Source organism: Rhinopithecus bieti, unplaced genomic scaffold, assembly GCF_001698545.2.
Source record: "Rhinopithecus bieti isolate Rb0 unplaced genomic scaffold, ASM169854v2 scaffold_39705, whole genome shotgun sequence".
NCBI classification, from domain to species: Eukaryota; Metazoa; Chordata; class Mammalia; order Primates; family Cercopithecidae; genus Rhinopithecus; species Rhinopithecus bieti.
The window spans coordinates 643,637-664,625 of NW_016816813.1; the positions used below are offsets into that span (position 1 = coordinate 643,637).

The following is a 20,989-nucleotide window of genomic DNA, read 5'->3' on the forward strand; positions in this document are numbered from 1 at the left end:
GCAAATATTAGAAAAGAAGAGAAATTAAAAATCAGTTTACCAAGTTTATACTTCAAGCTAGAAAAAGATAACCAAATTAATCCCAAAGGAAGTAAAAGGTAGGGGGCCGGGCATGGTGGCTCATGCCAGTAATCCCAGCAGTTTGGGAGGCTGAAGCAGGGGGATCATGAGGTCAGGAGTTCAAGACCAGCCTGACCAACATGGTGAAACCCCGTCTCTACTAAAACTACAAAAAAATTAGCTAGTCGTGGTCATGCGCACTTCTGATCCCACTTACTTAGGAGGCTGAGGTAGGAGAATTGCTTGAACTCAGGAGGCAGAGGTTGTAGTGAGCCAAGATCGGGCCACTGCACCCTAGATTGGGTGACAGAGCAAGACTCTGTCTCAAAAAAAGAAAAGAAAAAAAAAGAAAGAAAAAAGAAAACAGTAAAAGGAAGGAAATAGTGAAGATAAAATCAGATATCAATGAATAGAAAGTAGAAGTGGCTGGCAGGGTGGTTTACACCTGTAATCCCAGCACTTTGGGAAGCCAAGGTGCACAGATCGCTTGAGCCCAGGAGTTTGAGACCAGCCTGGGCAACATGGAGAAACCCCTTACCTACAAAAAATAAAAAAAATATTACCCTGTCACGGTGGTGCATGCCTGTAGTCCCAGCTACTTGGAATGGCTAGGTAGAAGGATCAGTTGAGCCGGGGAGGTTGAGGCTGCATTGAACCATGATGGTGCCACTATGCAAGTAAAAGCCAGTTGGTTCACTGAATAGGTTAATAAAATTGATAAGCCACTAGCATGATTGATAGATCCGTATGGCCAATAAGCATATGCAAGGTGCTCAGCATGGTTAGTCATAAGAAAATACAAATAAAAACTACAGTGAGCTACCATTATAACCCCACCAGAATGGCTAAAATTAGAAGGATTGACAGTACCAAATGTTGATAAGGAGACGGAGCAACCAGAACTCTCATATATTGCTGGTATGGGGTTGTTACAAAAATTTGGAAAACTCTTTGGTAGTCAGTAGTACAGCAAATTACAGATGCTCCTTGGCTTATCGCAGTGTTATGTTAAGATAAACTCATCGTAAAGTGAAAATATCATAAGTAAAAACTGCATTAAATACACCTAACCTGCCAAACATAACTTACCAGTTTAACTTAGTCTATACTGTAGAGCAGCAGTCCTAACTTTTTGGTGCCAGGGACTGGTTTAGTGGAAGATAATTTTACCACAGACTTGGGATATGGAGGATGGTTTTGGGATGAAATTGTTCCATTGCAGATCACCAGGCATTAGATTCTCATAAGGCGTGTGCAACCTAGATCCTGTGCATGTGCAGTTCACAAGCGGGTTTGTGCGCCTGTGAGAATCTAATGCTGCTGCTGATCTGACTGAACGGGGAGCTCAGGCAGTAATGCTCCTGCTGCTCACCTCCTGCTGTGTGGCTCAGTCAGTTGTTTACCCTCATGATCATGTGACTGACTGGAAGCTGTGGCTTACTGCCACTGCCCAGCATCACGACAAGAGCATCATACCACATATTGCTAGCCTGGGAAAAGATCAAAATTCAAATTTTGAAGTATGATTTCTACTGAATGCATATCACTTTCACACCATTGTAGTCAAAATTGTAAGTTGAATCACTGTAAGTCGGCGCCATCTATATACTTACGTACCATATATATCTCATGACCTCTCATATTTCATTTCTGGGTATGTAACAAAGAGAAATGCTTGCTATAACCCACAGAAGACATGAAAATAAATGTTCACAGTAGTTTTATTCATTTTAACCCAAAACTAGAGACATAGCAAATGTCCAACAATAATATAAATTGTCATATATTCTATTATATGATGGAAAGGTAGATAGCAGTGAAAAAGAACTAACTGCTGCTATCTACAACTACATACATGAATCTTAGAGATTTATCACAGATTCATGTTGAGCAAAAGAAGCCAAGCACAAGAGAGTACAATACATATGTAAAAATTCATGGAGCTGTACACTTAAGATCTGTCCACCTTAGTGAAAAAATGTGTATATGTATATTATTACAGTTCAAATGCAGAAAATAGGTTTTATAACAGCATCTCACACTTCATATTTGAATTCATAAAATTTTTAGTCAAGAGAAGATTATTCGGCAAAATTAATGTTGTCTTTAAGATTCTACAGTTTGAATAGCATCTATTTTCTGATCTAACCTAATATGATCAGGAGACAAGATTGAACTGCTTTCCAATAAAGGACCAAGAATTTTTTTCTCTACTTTCCATTTGGTGCAGCATACCAAACTAAAATCTAGAAAACCTATTATATACAATTCTTACATTATTTTATATTATTTTATTTATATATTTATTTATTGAGACAGAGTCTCTGTCGCCCAGGCTGGAGTGCAGCCTCCACCTCCCCGGTTCAAGCGATTCTCCTGCCTCAGCCTCTAGAGTAGCTGGAATTAACAGGCACCCAACACCACACCCAGCTAATTTTTGTATTTTTAGTAGAGATGGGGTTTTACCATGTTGGCCAGGCTGGCTTCAGAACTCCTTACCTCAAACAATCCACCCTCCTCAGCCTCCCAAAGTGTTGGGATTACAGGTGTGAACCACCACGCCTAGCCGAGAATTTTAAACATGGATTTTTAAATTTAACAATAGCTAATTAGAAAAGGTCATCTACTGTTGAATTTAGGTTGCTCATAATTTTTTCTTTGAATTTACCTGTAAGATAATATTTTATATGTAATATTTGACGACTTATTTAAAAGTTAAATTTTATGAGTAAAAAATTACTTGGCTTTTATGTTTATATGTTGTATAAAGAGGAAACAGTTTGGTATCATTTTTTCATTTACCATAGAAGCTGTGTTAGTTATTGATGTCCATAAGAAATTAAGTACTTAGCTTATAAAATATTTACTAATTACAAAAAACATTTTTTTAATGGTTGAGCACCTTGGCTCATGCCTGTAATCTCAGCACTTTGGGAGGCCAAGACAGGAGTATCAGTTGAGGCCAAGAATTCGAGACCAACCTGGCAACATAGACTCTTGTCTCTACATGAAAAAAAAAAAAAAAAACAAAATTAACCAGGCATGGTGGTGCATACCTGTAGTCTCAGCTATTTGGGAGGCTGAGATGGGAGCATCACTTGAGCCCAAGAGGTTAAGGCTGCAGTGAGCTGAGATTGTGCCACCACACTCCAGCCTGGGCAACAAAGTGAAATCCCATCTCAAAAAAATTTTTTAAACAATTTTTCTAATTTAAAATTGTTTGTCTGAGGTTGATTCACTTGACCTATTTCCTAAATAGTCAATATTTAGCAATTATTTAAAATAATAGAGTGAGAAGTAGTGAATTGATACATACAGAATCCTGAAGAATAATATATAAGAATGATATATTTTCTTATAGGCAGAGCTTCTAGATGCTGCTGCTGGCATTCATGTGCGATTCAGATTAGGTGGAGTAAGTATGGATGAATGCTTATTTAGTAGTTTTAAAGCACATTTTTATGAAATTGAAACAATGTAATTTTTTAAATGTAAAACATTTTTGTAGTTAACATTACAATGGTTCTTTGAACTTTTCCATCTACAGGTGAAATTTCCACCTGATATATACTATAAGATTTTTACTCACAGACCTATTGAAGATCTGTGTGCTAACAGCCCTAGAAATTATGCAAAACTTCCAGCAAAGCATACATCTCATAATAAAAATGATCACCTTCAGGAAGAGGATCATAGTGGCTGGTATCATCGTATAGAAAACAATGGCTGGAGGCCAGTTTCTGATACAGTAAGAAAAATGTTAATGTTTAATCTTATGTATTTAGAAACCCATTTGTATTTTTGAAAATTAATTTTAAAATTATTTTTTAAAATAATAAATCCTAGTAATTTAATTGATACATTTTGCTTAAGTTAGCTACTTGGGGGTTGCTTATAATACTTCAAGGCACAGCAATTTATCTTTTTAATTACATTTAATTTTACTTTTAATTATCCACTTTGGTTTTTTGTTTTTTTTTTTGAGACGGAGTCTTGCTCTGCCGCCCAGGCTGGAGTGCAGTGGCCTATTCTCAGCTCACTGCAAGCTCCGCCTCCCGGGTTCACGCCATTCTCCTGCCTCAGCCTCCCGAGTAGCTGGGACTACAGGCGCCCGCCTCGTCGCCCGGCTAGTTTTTTGTATTTTTTAGTAGAGACGGGGTTTCACCGTATTAGCCAGTATGGTCTCAATCTCCTGACCTCGTGATCCGCCCGCCTCGGCCTCCCAAAGTGCTGGGATTACAGGCTTGAGCCACCGCGCCCGGCCTAATTATCCACTTTGAATCTAGGCCATCTTTAGATACTCTCTGGTACTCAGCAGATTATATACTCAGTATGCGGATTGTAGAATGTGGTATGTTGAATATATTAACACTAAGTATGACCAGGCACTGTGGCTCATGCCTGTAATCCCAGCACTTTGAGCTGAGATGGCACCACTGCACTCCAGCCTGGGCAACAGAGTGAGACTCTGTCTCAAAAACAACAACAACAACAACAAAAACAAACAAAAGAATATACCAAGTATGAAAAGTAAAAATGATCAAGGTATGAATTCATTCATTTGTTTAATAAACTATTGCATATCAACCATATACCAGACATTGTTCTGGATGCAGGGGATAGACTTAAGTAGGTTGCCTTTCAATTAGGGAGACAGTCAAGTAAACAGGATATTTCAGTACAGTGTAGTAAATATGTTAAGTGGTTTAATAAGGGCAAATATATAGTGTTTGGAAGGATTAACAAACTCTCCTTATTATTTAGGGTGTGTGTGATAGAGCAGGGGGAATGAGCTGGAGAGTGAATATAGACAACCAGTTAGGAAAAAGTATCATAACGGGGAAACCACAAAGTCTTAGGACATGGTACAGGGACTTCTGCATTCCTGAAGGGTGGCTGTACTCCTTGAGAATTAGAGTCATCAAAAGCCATCAGCACTAAGAGTAGGTCAGGTCTATTCATATGAGAAGATGAGACATTCTTAGAATATATCTGTTTATCCATTCAACAAATACTTATTAAGTACCTCAGTACACTAGTACTTTGTTGGTCTATCTGTAGCATGTGCTTCTGAAGGCTGAGTGTACTATTCACCCGTAACTTAATTAGAAATACCTTGAAAGTATCTATCCTCTCCTCTGTTTCTATCTTGGCATATTCCTACTGAACACACAGAAGTTCTTTTCTATTGCCAGATAACCTCGCAATCAATATTTCAACATTTTGTATATTCGTTTTTGTTTCTCAATAGTTTTGGCTATCTACTGACAGTATAGTGGTAGAAGACAAAAAGGAAAGTGAATTCCATTTCTCTAAACTGAAGAGAAGGCAAGACTTGGAAAAGAAAAGAAAACTTAGAAAAATAGAGTGGATGAGGCAAATGTAAGTTGATGAAATACTTACTAAGGAAATATGTAGTATTTGGGGAAAAAAACAAATTTGAAATGAGGTATTGCTCCTCACAAGAGGGCATTAGCTGCAAGGGGTCTGCCCGCAGACCCTGACCCAAACGACGAATGAATAAAATGCACACTGACACACAGATATTCTGTTTTGCCCATCCTGCTGAGTGTCCGACCGCCTACACACCAAGAGAGGCTTGTCACTGTGGCTGGCCCCAGTCAGCTAGGGAGACTCATATTTATTCATTAAGATTAGTTAACAAAAGCTTGAGTCAACGCCATTAGAGGGTAACTGACATTGTGGACTTCCCCAGTAAAAAGCACACATCAAAGGCTTGTCTTAAGACCACATGAGTAAACAAGCTAACTAGATTACACTTCCCCATATCCCGTTGTTTACTACTTTAAACTTTTTAACTAAAGGTAGTGGGACCAGGCCGCCTTCGGTGGGGTCTATTACCGAAGTCATGTGAAAACCCTTAGGCCTTCCAAAAAGGTTTTGTGGCCATGATAACTAATATTTTTCCCAGCAGCCTGATCGAATCCCAACATTGGAGAACTGTACCGCCTGATTTCAAGACTTACAAAGCTACTGTAATCATGATATTGTAGTACTGGCATATAGACAGACATATAGGTCAATGGAACAGAATATGGAATTGTGAAATAAACCCCCATGTGGCTGGGCATGGTGGCTCACGTCTGTAATCCCAGCACTTTGGGAGGCCGAGGTGGGCGGATCACGAGGTCGGGAGATTGAGACCATCCTGGCTAACACGGTGAAACCCCATCTCTAGTTAAAAGAAAAAAAAAATTAGCCGGGAGTAGTGGCAGGCGCCTGTAGTCCCAGCTACTCGGGAGGCTGAGGCAGGAGAATGGCATGAGCCCGGGAGGCGGAGCTTTCAGTGAGCGGAGATCAAGCCATTGCACTCCAGCCTGGGCGACAGAGCGAGACTCCCTCTCAAAACAAACAAACAAAAGTATCAAAGACAGAAAGTGGAAGTTACAAGGCTTTTTCAGGCCTTATCTTGGAAGTCACAGCAACATTTATTCTGCATTCTGTTGGTCAAACTCAAGTCCTAACAGGCCTAAGGGGGTCAAGTAAAAGGTGAGACTCACAGGAAGTTCCATATACATTACAGCTTCACTTGCAGTACAGAGGAGAAGGGAAATCCTTCCACCGGGATAGAACCTCAAGTAGCATACCTGGTTGTATATTGTGCCTGGAAGAAAAGATGGCCAGAAGTACAGATCTATAGATGGATGGTGACTGATGGTTTGCCTGGATGGTCAGGGATTTGGAAAGAACATGGGTTAGAAAATTGGTGACAAGTGGTCTGGGGAAGAGGTATGTGCAGACTTCTCCAAATGGGCACCAAGTGAGAAGATGCTTGTGTCCTATGTGAATGCTCACCAAAGAACAATCTCAGCAGAGGAGAATCTTAATAATAGGTGAGCAAGATGACTCATTCCTTGGAATCAGTCAGCCTTTCCCTGCAGCCACTGCTATCCTTGCACTATCCAGCCTGGACGACAGAGTGAGACTCTGTCTCAAAATAAATAAATAAATAAGCCTCCATGTATATTGTTAATTAATTTTCAACAGAGGTGCCAAGGGAACTTAATTGGGAAAAAATGGTCTTTTCAACAAATTGAATATTCAAATGCAGAAAAATGAAACTTGAGTGTTATCTTACAGTATGTGTAAAATTAACTGAAAAGAGATCATAGATCTAAATATAAGAACAAAAACCACAAAGCATCTAAAAGTAATTGATGGAGAAAATCTTAGTGTCTTTTGTTCTGACCAAGATTTTTTAAAGAGGCCACAGAAGCTAGGAACTATGAAAGAAACAATTTTAAATTCTACTTCATCAAAATTAAAAGCTTTTGTTCTTTGACGTGTTACAAAATAAAATACAAGCCATAGACAGGGATAAAACATTTGCAAAATATATATCTGACAAAGGTCTTGAATCAAGAATACGTAAAAAAAAAAAAAAATCTCTCAAACAGTCACATTTTAAAGTGGGCAAAAAATTTGAATAAACACTCCATCAGTGAAGATATATACATAGCAAATTAGCATAACTCAACCAGTGACTATCATTAATCATTAGAGAAGTGCTAACTAAAACGATAATGAGATACCACTACACACCCACTAGAATGACTGAAATAGTCTGTCATGCCAATTGTTGGCAAGGATATGGAGCAAATGCCAATCAGTGTGTGTACTTCAGAAAACAGTTGGGCAGGTTTTTTTTTAAACAAGTAAACACACCAACTATTCTACCTAGTCATTCCACCCCTACATATTTACCCAATTGAAATAAAAACATGTCCACAGAAAGATTGAATGCGAATGCTCATAGCTGGTTTGTCATTGTAATAGCGAAAAACCAGAAACAGCACAAATGTGCATCAGCAGGTGAATGGATAAATAAGTGATAGGATATCTGCACAAAGGAATACTACTCAGCAGTACAACAGAATGAACTACTGATACACAGAACGACATGGACAAACCTCAAAATAATAATGAATGAAATAAATCTGTCAAAAAAGAGTACATACTCTATGATTCCATATACATACAGTTCTAGAAGACATAAATCTGTAGCGACACAAAGCAGATCAGTAGTTGTCTGGAGATAGAAAAGAGGAAAGAGAGAGGGATTCCAAAGGAGTACAAGGAAACTTTGGAGGGTGATGGATAGGTTCATTTTTTATGGTAGTGATGGATTTACAGGTATATGGACATGTCAAAACTGTACATTGTACAATTTAAATATGTGTAGTTTATTGTACATCAACCATACCTCAATAAAATAGTAAAATAAAAAAAATTTTAAAACCTGTGCAGAAAATCAGAAGACCTCCCTGGCAGCTCTGAAGTGGTCCTTTATCTCATATCCACAGCATGGGTTGAGGGCAACCCTGGGTTTCATTGCAAGGGTCACAGGGTTACTTACAATGCCTACAGTACTACCAAATGCTTAACCCTGCCAGGTCTTTTGCACTAAGATAAGGGGGGAAGAAGTAGAACCCTGAGCCCTGGGATTAGGACATTTGGGCAAACATACACAAAGCTAAGAATCTTGAACTTCCAAAGTGCCTTGTTGGTGTAGGGAACCCTTGCTCTCCCTTTTGAGGGAAGCAGCGCAGCCCTTTTCTGCATAAAAGCCTTTCAGTGACTGCACTGGCACAGTTGCCACACACACTTACGCTGATTCTCCTCAGGATTCCCCCTCCACTATTTCTCATTGCCTTTAGCTCACAAGGAGATTTGTATTTCAGGACAGCCCAGACAAAGGTACAGGATCCACTCCAAGAGGAGATCGTTTATAAACCAGAAGAGTTACAAGAAATTACTAATCTATATTGCCAGGAGTCTCAGAAGCATTGTGTGGGGGTGGATTCTAAGGTTGTTAGATCAAGAGTTGGCTGAGCCAAATTTACTGATATGGCCATACTCATCTGGGATTGTGGATTTAATGTTTTGGCCAGAAATTATGTTAATTGTCTGTTAAGTTAGCTAATCAAAGCCTGATTTAGGTAGAGCCAACCAAAGCTCAACCTTTGCAAAATGCTGGAACTTCTCTGGTATACTGTAGTATAGCAGGATTGATAAGGAATCAGAGAGACCAATGGGGTTGAGGAGGATATTTATTATTTTAGGTGTACCGGCCCGGTCGGATTAACATCCAAAGGACTGAGCCCTGAACAGAGAGTTAAGCTACCTTTTAAACACTTCATGGGGTTGGGGGAGATCTGTGCAGGGGGAAGCATGTTACAGAAGCGAGAAACCATAGTTAATTCAATTAATTGAGACATGCATTACATCATTTCTTACTTTTCAAGGAAAATATGTTTTATGACTTGAGTTTATTTGTCTAGTGACCTTGCAGCTGCACAGCTAGAGAAACAGGGTCTTTACAATGCCTGGGAAGGAGGAGAGATAAGGCTCACTAGCCACAGAAAAACAGGCAGTTAATTTTTAAAGCACTCCAACTCTTTCTCCTTCTCAGAGGGAATTGGGTTTTCTTATGTACAACTGAGTTTCTATTTACACATTCTTTAATTTTTTTAAATTCCTGTTCCATTAGAAAAGGGATTTCTAAAAGTTCAGGGAATTGTGTGTTTGTTTCTGTTATGTGCAATCTACTAAACCACCATCTAGCCATCACCCCAGGAAGTCCCAGGAGATACCTTTTTCATCAAGCTATGAAGTAATAGCTTGGTGAAGGGAGCAGCATGTTTCTTTCTCTCTCTCTCTCTTTTTTTTTTCCTTTGAGACGGAGTCTAACTCTGTCACCCAGGCTGGAGTGCAGTGGCGCAATCTCAGCTCACTGCAACCTCTGCCTCCCGGGTTCAAGCAATTCTCCTGCCTCAGCCTCCCGAGAAGCTGGGATAACAGGCATGCACCACCATGCCTGGCTAATTTTTTTGTATTTTTAGTAGAGACAGGGTTTCACCATATTGGCCAGGCTGGTCTCGAACTCCTGACCTTGTGATCTGCCTGCCTCGGCCTCCCAAAGTGCTGGAATTACAGGCGTGAGCCACCATGTCTGGCCCAGGAGCAGCATATTTCTTGATGAACTCTGTGGTGGCTGTCCTTTACAAGGCTGGAGATGACAGTGGGGAAAGCTATGATGGAACTGGTCCCTTTAGTTCATTGGGACTAATGGAACTTTGAAGTGGTAGAGGTCAGGTGATGATGACACAATTGCAGCGAGGCTTCCAGATGTGGCTTCTTCAACAGAGCAAATCAACACAGCGCCAGGTACCTGGTGTGCTGCAGCTGACCTGGCAAATGTGTTCTTTCCCATCATGATCACTAAGCAATAGGAGAAGTAGTCTGCATTTTCATGGAAAGAACAGAGTGTGTTTTTACATCTTGCTCCCAAAAATATATCAGCTTTCCTGCTCTTGTCCCCAGGGGCTTGTACATCTGTTTCCATAGAACATTATGCCTGTCCATTACATTGATGACCTTACCTTGATTGGATGTGGTGAGCAGAAAATAACAGCTCCTTGGTGGCTTAGTAGGACAAATGCATACTAAAAGGAGGCAGATAAACTTTGCAAAAAGTTAAGGATCTGGCATATAATTGAAGCGCTTAAAGACATTTGAGATATCCTTTCAAAAATGAGAGATAAGTTACTGTACCTTATACTGTCCATCTTGAAGAAGCACAACGCTTAGAGGCCCTCTCTCGATTTGAGAGCTAACGTATGACATATTTTGGGGATGCTGCTCCACCCTCTTTACTAGGTGATCTAATAAAGCAGACTGGCTCCAGTGGGACATGGAGCAAGAAAGAGGTGTGTAGCAGGTCCACAATGTGGTCAAGCTGCCCTACAACTTGAGCTTTATGGCCCAGCAGTCCCAACAGCATTAAAAATGTCCTTGGTAGTGAAAAACTGTAGAGTCTCTAAAGAGACCTAATGGGAGAATCATAGCACAGACCTCTAGGGTTTAGGAAGAAGGTAATGAATTCCTTCCTCTGCCAGAAGCTATATTCCATTTGAAAATCTGTTCCAGATTTGCAGCTGGGTCCTGGTAGAGACTGGATGCTTAATAATAGGGTACCAAGTGCTAGGATCATGAACTGACCTGGGATTTATCTAATCAATTAAACAATAAAATTGAGAGTATCTAGCATTGTTTCAATATAAAATAATGCGGTCTATATGGGAATGAGTCTGAGAAGGTCCAGAAGGCCCAAGTAAGCTGCATGTGCAGGTGGCTCAGATTCCTGCAACCACTACTTAAGCTGCATTACCTCCACATCGTCTCCACATCGTCTCCATACCTTTGGCTTCACAGGAGTCCCTATGACAAGTTAACAGGGAGGAATATGTTGGAGAAAATAAGTTGGATCTGTACAGGATGCTGCACCATCTAAAAATGGACAGTTACTGATTTCAGTTCCTCAGCTGGCCCAGAAAATGATCAAAAGATATCTTTCCAGTGAGCACAACTTCAGGTGGTATGTTTGGTTTTCCACTTCATTTGAAGGGGAAACAGCCTGAGGTAGGCATCTCGTTGACTGTGCTGACCAACATTTATAGTTTCCCAGCTGATCAACATTTGCAAAGAATAAAATTGGAAAATTGGTGAGTATAGGTCAGGGTAGAGGTATGCTCAGAATGGATACAAAGTATATTTCTGTCCCATGTGAATGCTCTCCAAAGGGGTTATATGAGGCAGACAGCTCTCAGTATCAGATGGACAAGATGATCCATCCTGTAAATGACAGCTTTTCCCCCTGGCACCTCAGTGGTTGCACCGTGGAGTCTTGTCCAAAGTGACCAAGATTACAGGGATGGAGGCTTTATATAGACTCAACAACATGGTCTTTCCCTCACCAAAGCTGTTCTGGCTACAGTCGCTGCTGATTATATATCAAAGGCTATTGCTTTGCTCCCAGTAATGAGATATGCTGGCTAGTTGGTGGCAGGATGATTATATTAGACCATTCCCATAATAGAGGAGGCATCCATTTGTCCTCACAATGATAGACAAATATTCTGGATATTAATTTTATTTCTCTGCCTGCATTACTTCTGGCAATAATACCTCTCATAACATAATGCATTATCCGTCATTATTTTATTCATACAACATTGCCTCTAATGGGGACCCATTAACAGCAAAGGAAGTGTGGTTATGGGCTGAGAGCAACAAAATTCCCCTACCATATGTGCCATCACCTAGAAACAGCTGGCTTTGACAGAGTGGTGGTATGACTTGTTGAAGTGCCATTACAGTACCAGCTGCGAGACAGCATCTGGGTCAATAAACACAGGAAAGAAGTAAAATTCATATTATTATTATTCTACAATGCACATGAAAAATAATATGCATTTTACTTCTTTCCTGTGTTTGTTTACCTCAACACAATCCACATCTGTAACTGAGCTCTGTATTTCTAATTATATGGGCATTTCTAATTATATGGGCATTTCTGTATCAAACTCAACAGTTCCAAAACTGAATTTCTAATCTTCCCCATCATAAAAGTTGCTTATTCTCAGTATTCCTTCTGGTCTCAGCTTATGACACCACCATTTAGCCAGTCATCCAAGCCAGAAACAGAGGGCTTACCCTAGATTTCTCACTCTTATTAGTGCCTACATGTAATCTGTCATCAAGTCCTATTAATTCCACTTACAAAGTATCTCCCAAATCTGATCTTTTCTTTCATTCTCCACTGTAACATCTCATTTTTCATCTAACTTCTGATTAGTTTCCTAGTCTCTAGTCTCTTCGTCTTCTCTGTATAAACACTGAACTTATGTTTCTAAGAAATAATTTCCTTACTTAAAACATGTTGAGGGCTCCCCATTACCTACACCCCCCATAATATTTCCTCTCCCTAGAGTGCTCAGCTGCATGACAATGACATCTTCATCTTTTGATACTTGGCCCAAGTATCTCCTTCTGAAACCTTCCCTTACCCACCTAGACACAATTAGGTACTTCCTTTTGATGTGCCCCGTGGATCTTTTATATACTCATTGGTCACACTTTTGCAATTAACTGTGTATTTGTCTGCCACCTTCACTAGACTTTGAGTCCCTACAGAGCAGAGACTCTGTTCCATTTATTAGCACAGGATCTCAGACATAGTTCATGTTTAATGAATATATGTTGCTTATAGAATAAATAAATGAATGAATGATTTTTTTGACAGGATGTTCCATTTCCTTTTCATAGAGTTGCAGGGAGTGAACGAGAAATTTTACTTTGTGTGCTTTGTTCATTTATGGCATTTAAACACTCTTCATTCTGACTGTTGCTGAGAATCAGTAATGAACAAAATCAACAAAATTTTGATTTTTTCCCCCCTATCTTACTAAAAGAATTCTGGCTTTTAAATCTTGTCCCTTCCTGTGTCCTATAGATCTTAGCTTTCCTCAACCTCCTTTGCAACTTAAGCTTTGATTCTTCCTAGGTCTTTGTTGTTTTAACTTCTCTCTCTGTCATGACATTTAGACAAACATTTCTTATAATGTTTTTTCCTTCTAAATTTCCTAGTTTAGAAAGAATATAAGATCGTGTTAAAGTAAATACAACTAAAAATATATTGCAAAATTATCCATGAAGACAAAGTTTATGTCTTTTTTTTTTTTTTTTTTTCCAGAAATTGTCTTGCTCTGTTGCCTAGGCTGGAGTACATTGGTACCATATCATCTCACTGCAACTTCCACCCCCGGGTTCAAGCATTCTCCTGCCTCAGCCTCCTGAGGACCTGGGACTACAGCTACATGCCACCACACCCAGCTAACTTTTGTAGTTTTAGTAGAGCCTGGGTTTCACCATGCTGGCCAGGCCAACCTCAAACTCCTGACCTCAAGTGGTCTGCCCACCTTGGGCTCTCAAAGTTCTGGGATTACAGGCATGAGCCACCACCCCAGCCAATTTTGTGTCTTTTTAAAAAATCACTAGTTTGTTTATAAAACAAATTATGTTTATAAAGTGATCTTTTATTTCTGATCACTATATTTGAAACACTGTTGCTGCTTGCAAACCTGTTATTTTATCAATATACCATTTAATTATAATAGTAACTAATTTTAAAAGCGTTCAAAATCTGAGAATTAAATTATTTGAACAATTACTATGACTCTCTTGAAAACAGAGTGCATTTTATTCTTCCCTAATAAGAGAAAAAAGATATCTGAATTGTTATATATCACTGTTGAAAAAAGAAAAATAAGAGGCCAGGCACAGTGGCTCACGCCTGTAATCCTAGCACTTTTGGGAGGCAGAGGCGGGCAGATCACTGGAGGTCAGGAGTTTGAGACCAGCCTGGCTAACATGGTAAAGCCCCGTCTCTACGAAAAATAAAAAAATTAGCCAGGCATGGTGGTGCGCTCCTGTGATCCCAGCTACTTGGAAGGCTGAGGCAGGAGAACTGCTTGAACCCAGGAGGCACAAGTTACAGTGAGCCGAGATCTCGCCACTGCACTCCAGCCTGAGCAACAGAGCATTTGCTGTCATGGATCATTATCCATTTAAAATCTGATGAAGTCGAAATTTTATCAGGGCAAGGATGTATCTTCTCACTGTTAATAGCCCTACCACCCAATACAGTGTCAGCCTATGGTACACAGTTTACTGTGTACCAGTCATTGTTCTAAATGCTTTACATAGATTCACACTTCTTTTTTTTTATTATTTTAAAAAATTTGGGGGGGCTGGGCTCAGTGACTCATACCTGTAATCACAGCACTTTGGGAGGCTGAGGTGGGCAGATCACAAGGTCAGGAGTTCGAGACCAGCCTGGCCAATATGGTGAAACCCTGTCTCTACTAAAAATACAAAAATTAGCTGGGTGTGGTGGCACACACCTGTAGTCCCAGCTACTTGGGAGCTTGAGGCAGGAGAATTGCTTGAACCCAGGAGGCAGAGGTTGCAGTGAGCTGAGATCACATCACTGCACTCCAGCCTGGTGACAGAGTGAGACTCCATCTCAAAAAACAAAAAAAAAAAAATTGTAGAGACAGGTTGTCCCTATTTTGCCCAGGCTGGTCTTGAACTCCTGGGCTCAAGGGAGTGTCCTGCTTTGGTCTCCTAAAGTGCTGGGATTGCGGCCATAAGCCACCATCCGTGCCCATCCCACACGGATTTACACTCCTAAACCTCTCAAGAATGCTAGGAGGAAGTAGTGTTATGATTACTTTTTTGTTTGTTTGTTTTTTTTTTTTTTTTTTTTTTTAAGAGATAAGGTCTCGCTCTGTTACCCAGCTGGAGTGCAGTAGTGCAATCATAGTTGACTGCAGCCTTGAACTTCGGGGCTCAAACAATTCTCCCACCTAAGCCTCACTGGTAGCTGGGACTACAGGCATGTGCCACTGTGCCTGGCTAATTTTTTTCTTGTTTGTAGAGATGGGGTCTCACTATGTTGTCCAGGATGTTCTTAAACTTCTGGCTTCAAGTGATCCTTCCGCCTTACCCTCCCAAAGTGCTGGGATTATAGGCCTGAGCCACCACACCTGGTCCTGATTACCATTTTAAGGAAGTGGTCAGTGAGGCCCAGAAAGGCTAGGTTGTTGTTGTTGTTATTGTTATTATTATTATTATTATTATTATTATTATTTGAGACAGAGTCTCGCTCTGTCGCTCAGGCTGGAGTGCAATGGCCGGATCTCAGCTCACTGCAAGCTCCACCTCCCGGGTTTACGCCATTCTCCTGCCTCATCCTCCGGAGTAGCTGGGACTACAGGCGCCCGCCACCTCGCCCGGCTAGTTTTTTTGTATTTTTTAGTAAAGATGGGGTTTCACCGTGTTAGCCAGGATGGTCTCGATCTCCTGACCTCGTGATCCGCCTGTCTCCCAAAGTGCTGGGATTACAGGCTTGAGCCACCGCGCCCGGCCAAGGCTAGGTTATTTAGCAAAGATTATATAACACAGAACCAAGATTCACATCCAGATAATTTGATACCAGAGTCTTACTCCATATCACCACTATGCTGTTTCCTAATCAATGAGTGTTTAATTAATAAACAAATAAACTTCATAATAGGTGACCCTTTAAAATGGCTACCAATGTAGATCTTAAACACCAAAAAAATGTTTTGTTGATCTCGGTAAGGACTACTAACTTCTGTCTAGTTACTCAGCTCATTATCAGTGAATACATTATTTTATGTGTTCAGATTAAGACAGGCAGTGCTGCAGAAGGAGGCTGAACTTAAGACTAAGGGTCTGAATACTGGCTCTCATAAGTATTTACTGCTACATGATCTTGAACATTTCTTTACACATTTTTAAAATTATTAATCAAGATGAGGGTCTCTCTGTAGCCCAGGCTGGTCTCAACCTCCTGGCCTCAAATGATCCTCCTGCCTCAGTCTCCCAAAATGTTGGAATTACAGGCTTGAGCCACTGTGCCCGGCCTTGAACAATATTTTAACTTCTTCAGGTCTCAGTTTCTTTATCTCTAAAAGAGGTCTAAAAATAGCTGCCACAAATGGCTGTCTTTTCTTCTTTCTTTTTTTTTTTTTTTTTTTGAGACTGAGTCTTGGTCTTGTCGCCCAGGGTGGAGTGCAGTGGCACGATCTCAGCTCACTGCAACCTCTGCCTCCGAGGTTCAAGCGATTCTCCTGCCTCAGCCTCCTGAGTAGCTGGGATTACAGGGGCCAGCCACCACACCCGGCTAATTTTTGTATTTTTGGTAGAGACGGGGTTTTGCCATGTTGGCCAGGCTGGTCTCGAACTCCTGACTTCGTGTCCACCTGCCTTGGCCTCCCAAAGTTCTGGGATTATAGGTGTGAGCCACTGCGCCGGGCCTGGCTGTGTCTTTTTAAAGAGAATTAAATAAGAATGTATGAAAAGTACCTGGCACAAATAAAATAGTGTATGTCTTCCCTTTACCTCTTCCTCTCTTTCCTTTTTTCACTTTCCTTCCTTTTTTATCTGCTATTAGCCCCTTGATTTTGTAAAATTTACTTAACTCCTCTAAGATTTATTTCCTTACCTATAAACTGAGTAGGTTAGTTATTTAGTTTCTAAGACCCTTTCCACTCTATAATTCTAATATTCAACAACTTAATAACTTAGTTTTTCCATATATCATAAAAATGCAACTTATTGAGGGGTGATTTGAAGTTAGTGTGGTTGATTAAGTTGTTTTTTCCCCCAAAAGATCCCATCACATAGATCTTGGTTTAGATGCATCTGAGTTATATAGGAGGAAAACTTTATTCAATATGCAAATAGTTTTAATATGTAAATAACAACAATATATATCGCTTGTATCTACTTGTTATCTCCTATTTCAGAAGATTTAAGTCTCTTTCCCTTTCCTCTATGTAGGTACTACTCAGGAAGTCTGGAGGCTAAGTCAACACATCGTGAAACTCTAGGACTAATTCACACTGCAACAAAGGGGCTGATTAGAGCTTTTGAAGATGGTGGCATAGATTCTGTGATGGAATGGGAAGTGGATGAAGTGCTGAACTGGACAAACACACTGAACTTTGATGAGTAAGTACATGTATTCTTGGGGAACAAGGGCAGTTATCATATTTTTTTCTAACATTTCCTATTTCCGTGTTGAATCTTGGGGCTGCAGATAATCTTCAAAGAAAAAAATCCTGAGTATAATTTGTCTAGAAAGAACAGAAGAAAAAAGGAGGGGTAAAAAATGACTGATACAAAAATAGTAAACAAAAAATTAGACTTAGGGCTCTTTATTCCTAAACTTTATTCTTGTGCCTTAGTCTGCTTTGCTTCTTACTTTGGGATTTAGAAAAAAGGCTAAGAGCATGAAATTAATAATACAAAGGTTTTCTTTCATCTATATTCCCTAACCTTTCTGTATGAGACAGTAAAACGTTATAATTTTTCAGCGATGTACTGTGGCCCTTGGAAAACATTTTAAAAATTTCTTTTGTGGTGGAAATATTTAATGTAGCCCCATTAAGGAAATGCAATCAAAACCATAATGAGATACCACTTCATACCTACTAGGAGAGCTATAATTAAAAGACAGATAATAAAAGTGTTTGCAAGAATGTGGGGAAATTGGAACTCTTATACACTGTTAGTGGGAGTGTGCAATGGTGCAGCCACTTTGGAAAACAATCTGGCAGTTCCTCAAATGGTTAAACACAGACCTGCCATGTGATCCAGCAGCTCCACTCCTAGATATATACCCAAGAGAAGGGGAAATACATGTCCACACAAAAACCTGTGCATGAATGTTCATAGCAGCATTAGTCATAAATAGCAAAAAGCAGAAATACTCCAAATGTCCATCACCTGATGAATGGCTAAATGAAATATGGTAGATCTACACAATAGAAAATTGTTCCACAATAAAAATAAGTGGGCTGGGCGTGGTGGCTCATGCCTGTAATCCCAGCACTTTAGGAGACTATGGTGGGCAGATTGCTTGAGCCCAGAGTTTGAGACTAGCCTGGGCAACATAGCAAGACTCCATCTCTACAAAAAATAAATAATTATCCAGGCCTGGTGGTGCACAACTGTAGTCCCAACTACTCAGGAGGCTGAGGTGGGAGGATCTCTTGAGCCAGGAGATAGATGCTGCAGTGAGTCATGATCACAACACTGCACTCTAGTCTGGGTGACAGAGCGAGACCCTGTCAAAAAAAAAAAAAAGGCCAAATGTAATGGCTCACGCCTGTAATCCCAGCACTTTTGGAGGCTGAGATGGGAGGATTGATTGAACCCAGGAGTTCGAGACCAGCCTGGGAAACACAGTGAGACCGCACCTCTATTAATAACAGAAAAAAGAAATTAAGTTCTGATATCCACCATAACATTGATGAATCTGCTAAGTAAAAGAAGCTAATCATAGGCTGGGCGCGGTGGCTCAAGCCTGTAATCCCAGCACTTTGGGAGGCCGAGACGGGTGGATCAGGAGGTCAGGAGATTGAGACCATCCTGGCTAACATGGTGAAACCCCGTCTCTACTAAAAAATACAAAAAACTAGCCGGGCGAGGTGGCGGGCGCCTGTGGTCCCAGCTACTCGGGAGGCTGAGGCAGGAGAATGGCATAAACCTGGGAGGCGGAGCTTGCAGTGAGCTGAGATCCGGCCACTGCACTCCAGCCTGGGCAGCAGAGCGAGACTCTGTCTCAAAAAAAAAAAAAAAATTAAAAAAAAAAGCCAATCACAAAGGATCACGTGTTATTTTATTTATATGAAATGTCCAGAACAGGCAAATCTGTAGAGACAGAAAGTAGATTAGTGGTTTCCTGGGGCTGGAGAATTAACTAGGGGGAAGGGGAGGTGGTGGCTATGGGGTGCAGGGTTTCTTTTTGAGGCAATGAAAATGATTGAAAATTCACTGTGGGCCAGGCGTGGTAGTTCACACCTGTAATCCCAGCACTTTGGGAGGCTGAGGCGGGTGGATCATTTGAGGTCAGGAGTTCAAGACCAGCCTGACCAACATGGTGAAATGCTGTCTCTACTAAAAATACAAAAATTAGTTAGGCGTGGTGGTGGGCGCCTGTAATCCCAGCTACTCGGGAGGCTGAGGCAGGAGAATCACTTGAACCTGGGAGGCGGAGGTGGCAGTGAGCTGAGATCGCGCCATTGCCCTCCAGCCTAGGCAACAAGAGCAAAACTCCATCTCAAAAAAAAAAAAAAAAGAAAAGAAAAAGAAAAGAAAGAAAAGACAAGAAAAGAAAATTCATTGTGGTGGTGGATGCACAACTCTGCAAATATTATACTAAAAGCCACTGGATATTATACTTTAAATGGGGGAATTGTATGGTATATGAATTATACCTCAATAAAGCTGCTTAAAATGTTCAATATTTACTCAACTACAATAAAGAATGTGGATACCGCATGAATGTAGAGGCAGAAAAATTTAAATGGAGATGGTGTAAATAAAGAAATGTTAGAAAACAGAAGAAATCAGTAAAAATGAGATAGGAAAATGGGGTAGGGAAAATTAAGGTAATGGTCATTGAACAATAGAACATGAAAAAAAGAAGCCAGAGGAAGCAGAGGAGAGAATAATGATGCAAGGAAAGATAAATGAAGAAAAGGGGGGAAGAATGATAAAGGACAAAGGAAAATCAAAACAAGAATAAAAGAAAAAAGAAGATACTGATGAGAAGGATAGATCAGAAAATAACAAGGACAAGATAAAAAATAAAGGACTAAGTATCCATAGTAGATGCCTTAAAATATTTTTAAATAAGAAGAAATTGCTATGATTCAATAACCCCAATATTTTGTGCAGACCCGAGTCTTGAGATTCCCTACAGCAGCACATCTGTAGTTTCTGGGACACTGAACAAATTGCAGATGGTAATAATGATGCAAGAAATGACAGCCAAATAAAGGACCTGGAATGCCTTGCTTTTACTTTTCTTCCTAAGAGTAAAAATTGCTGGGTGGAGAAGAGAGGGAAGAAAGGGAAAGAGAGGTAGGGGAGGTCCATTTTGAATGAGTTTCCCAGGACTGGATAGAGAATTTTCTCAGGTGAGCTTTTGAAATCCTGTTCTGCCTTTCCCTTGGCTGATTCAAGCTATGGGCCGGCAAACAAGTACAAAAAATTCATACCAGATATTCTATATTCTGTCATTACTGTAATATAAAAAGAATAAAACCACTGAGTTCAAAGGAAAGAAAAAATAGGCATCTGGGTCCACATAAGACTTTCCCGTCATCATTGCTAAGTGATAGTAGGTGAAGTCTTAATGGCTTCCCTTTAAAAAAAACGAAAAACAGCTGGGCGTGGTGGCACACGCCTGTAATCCCAGCACTTTGGGAGGCCGAAGCGGGTGGATCATGAGGTCAGGAGGTCGAGACTATCCTGGCTAACACGGTGAAACCCCGTCTCTATTAAAAATACAAAAAATTAGCCGGGCGAGGTGGTGAGCGCCTGTAGTCCCAGCTACTCAGGAGGCTGAGGCAGGAGAATGGCGTGAACCCAGGAGGCGGAGCTTGCAGTGAGCCGAGTTCGCGCCACTGCACTACAGCCTGGGGATCTCAGAGCGAGACTCCATCTCAAAAACAAAAACAAAAAACAA

General features: G+C 40.5%; 1 protein-coding gene across 9 annotated transcripts in view; it reads left to right on the forward strand.

Annotated features, from left to right (window-relative positions):
- Window positions 1-20,989, forward strand: part of CUNH11orf65 (chromosome unknown C11orf65 homolog) — a 112,673-nt gene that overhangs the window by 39,972 nt on the left and 51,712 nt on the right. For all 9 annotated transcript variants that reach the window (XM_017855261.1, XM_017855265.1, XM_017855266.1 and 6 more), the window contains 4 exons: window positions 3,422-3,475; window positions 3,608-3,808; window positions 5,312-5,442; window positions 17,293-17,463. In XM_017855261.1, coding sequence (XP_017710750.1) covers window positions 3,422-3,475; window positions 3,608-3,808; window positions 5,312-5,442; window positions 17,293-17,463 — 557 coding nt within the window. The remainder of the gene's footprint in view (window positions 1-3,421; window positions 3,476-3,607; window positions 3,809-5,311; window positions 5,443-17,292; window positions 17,464-20,989) is intronic.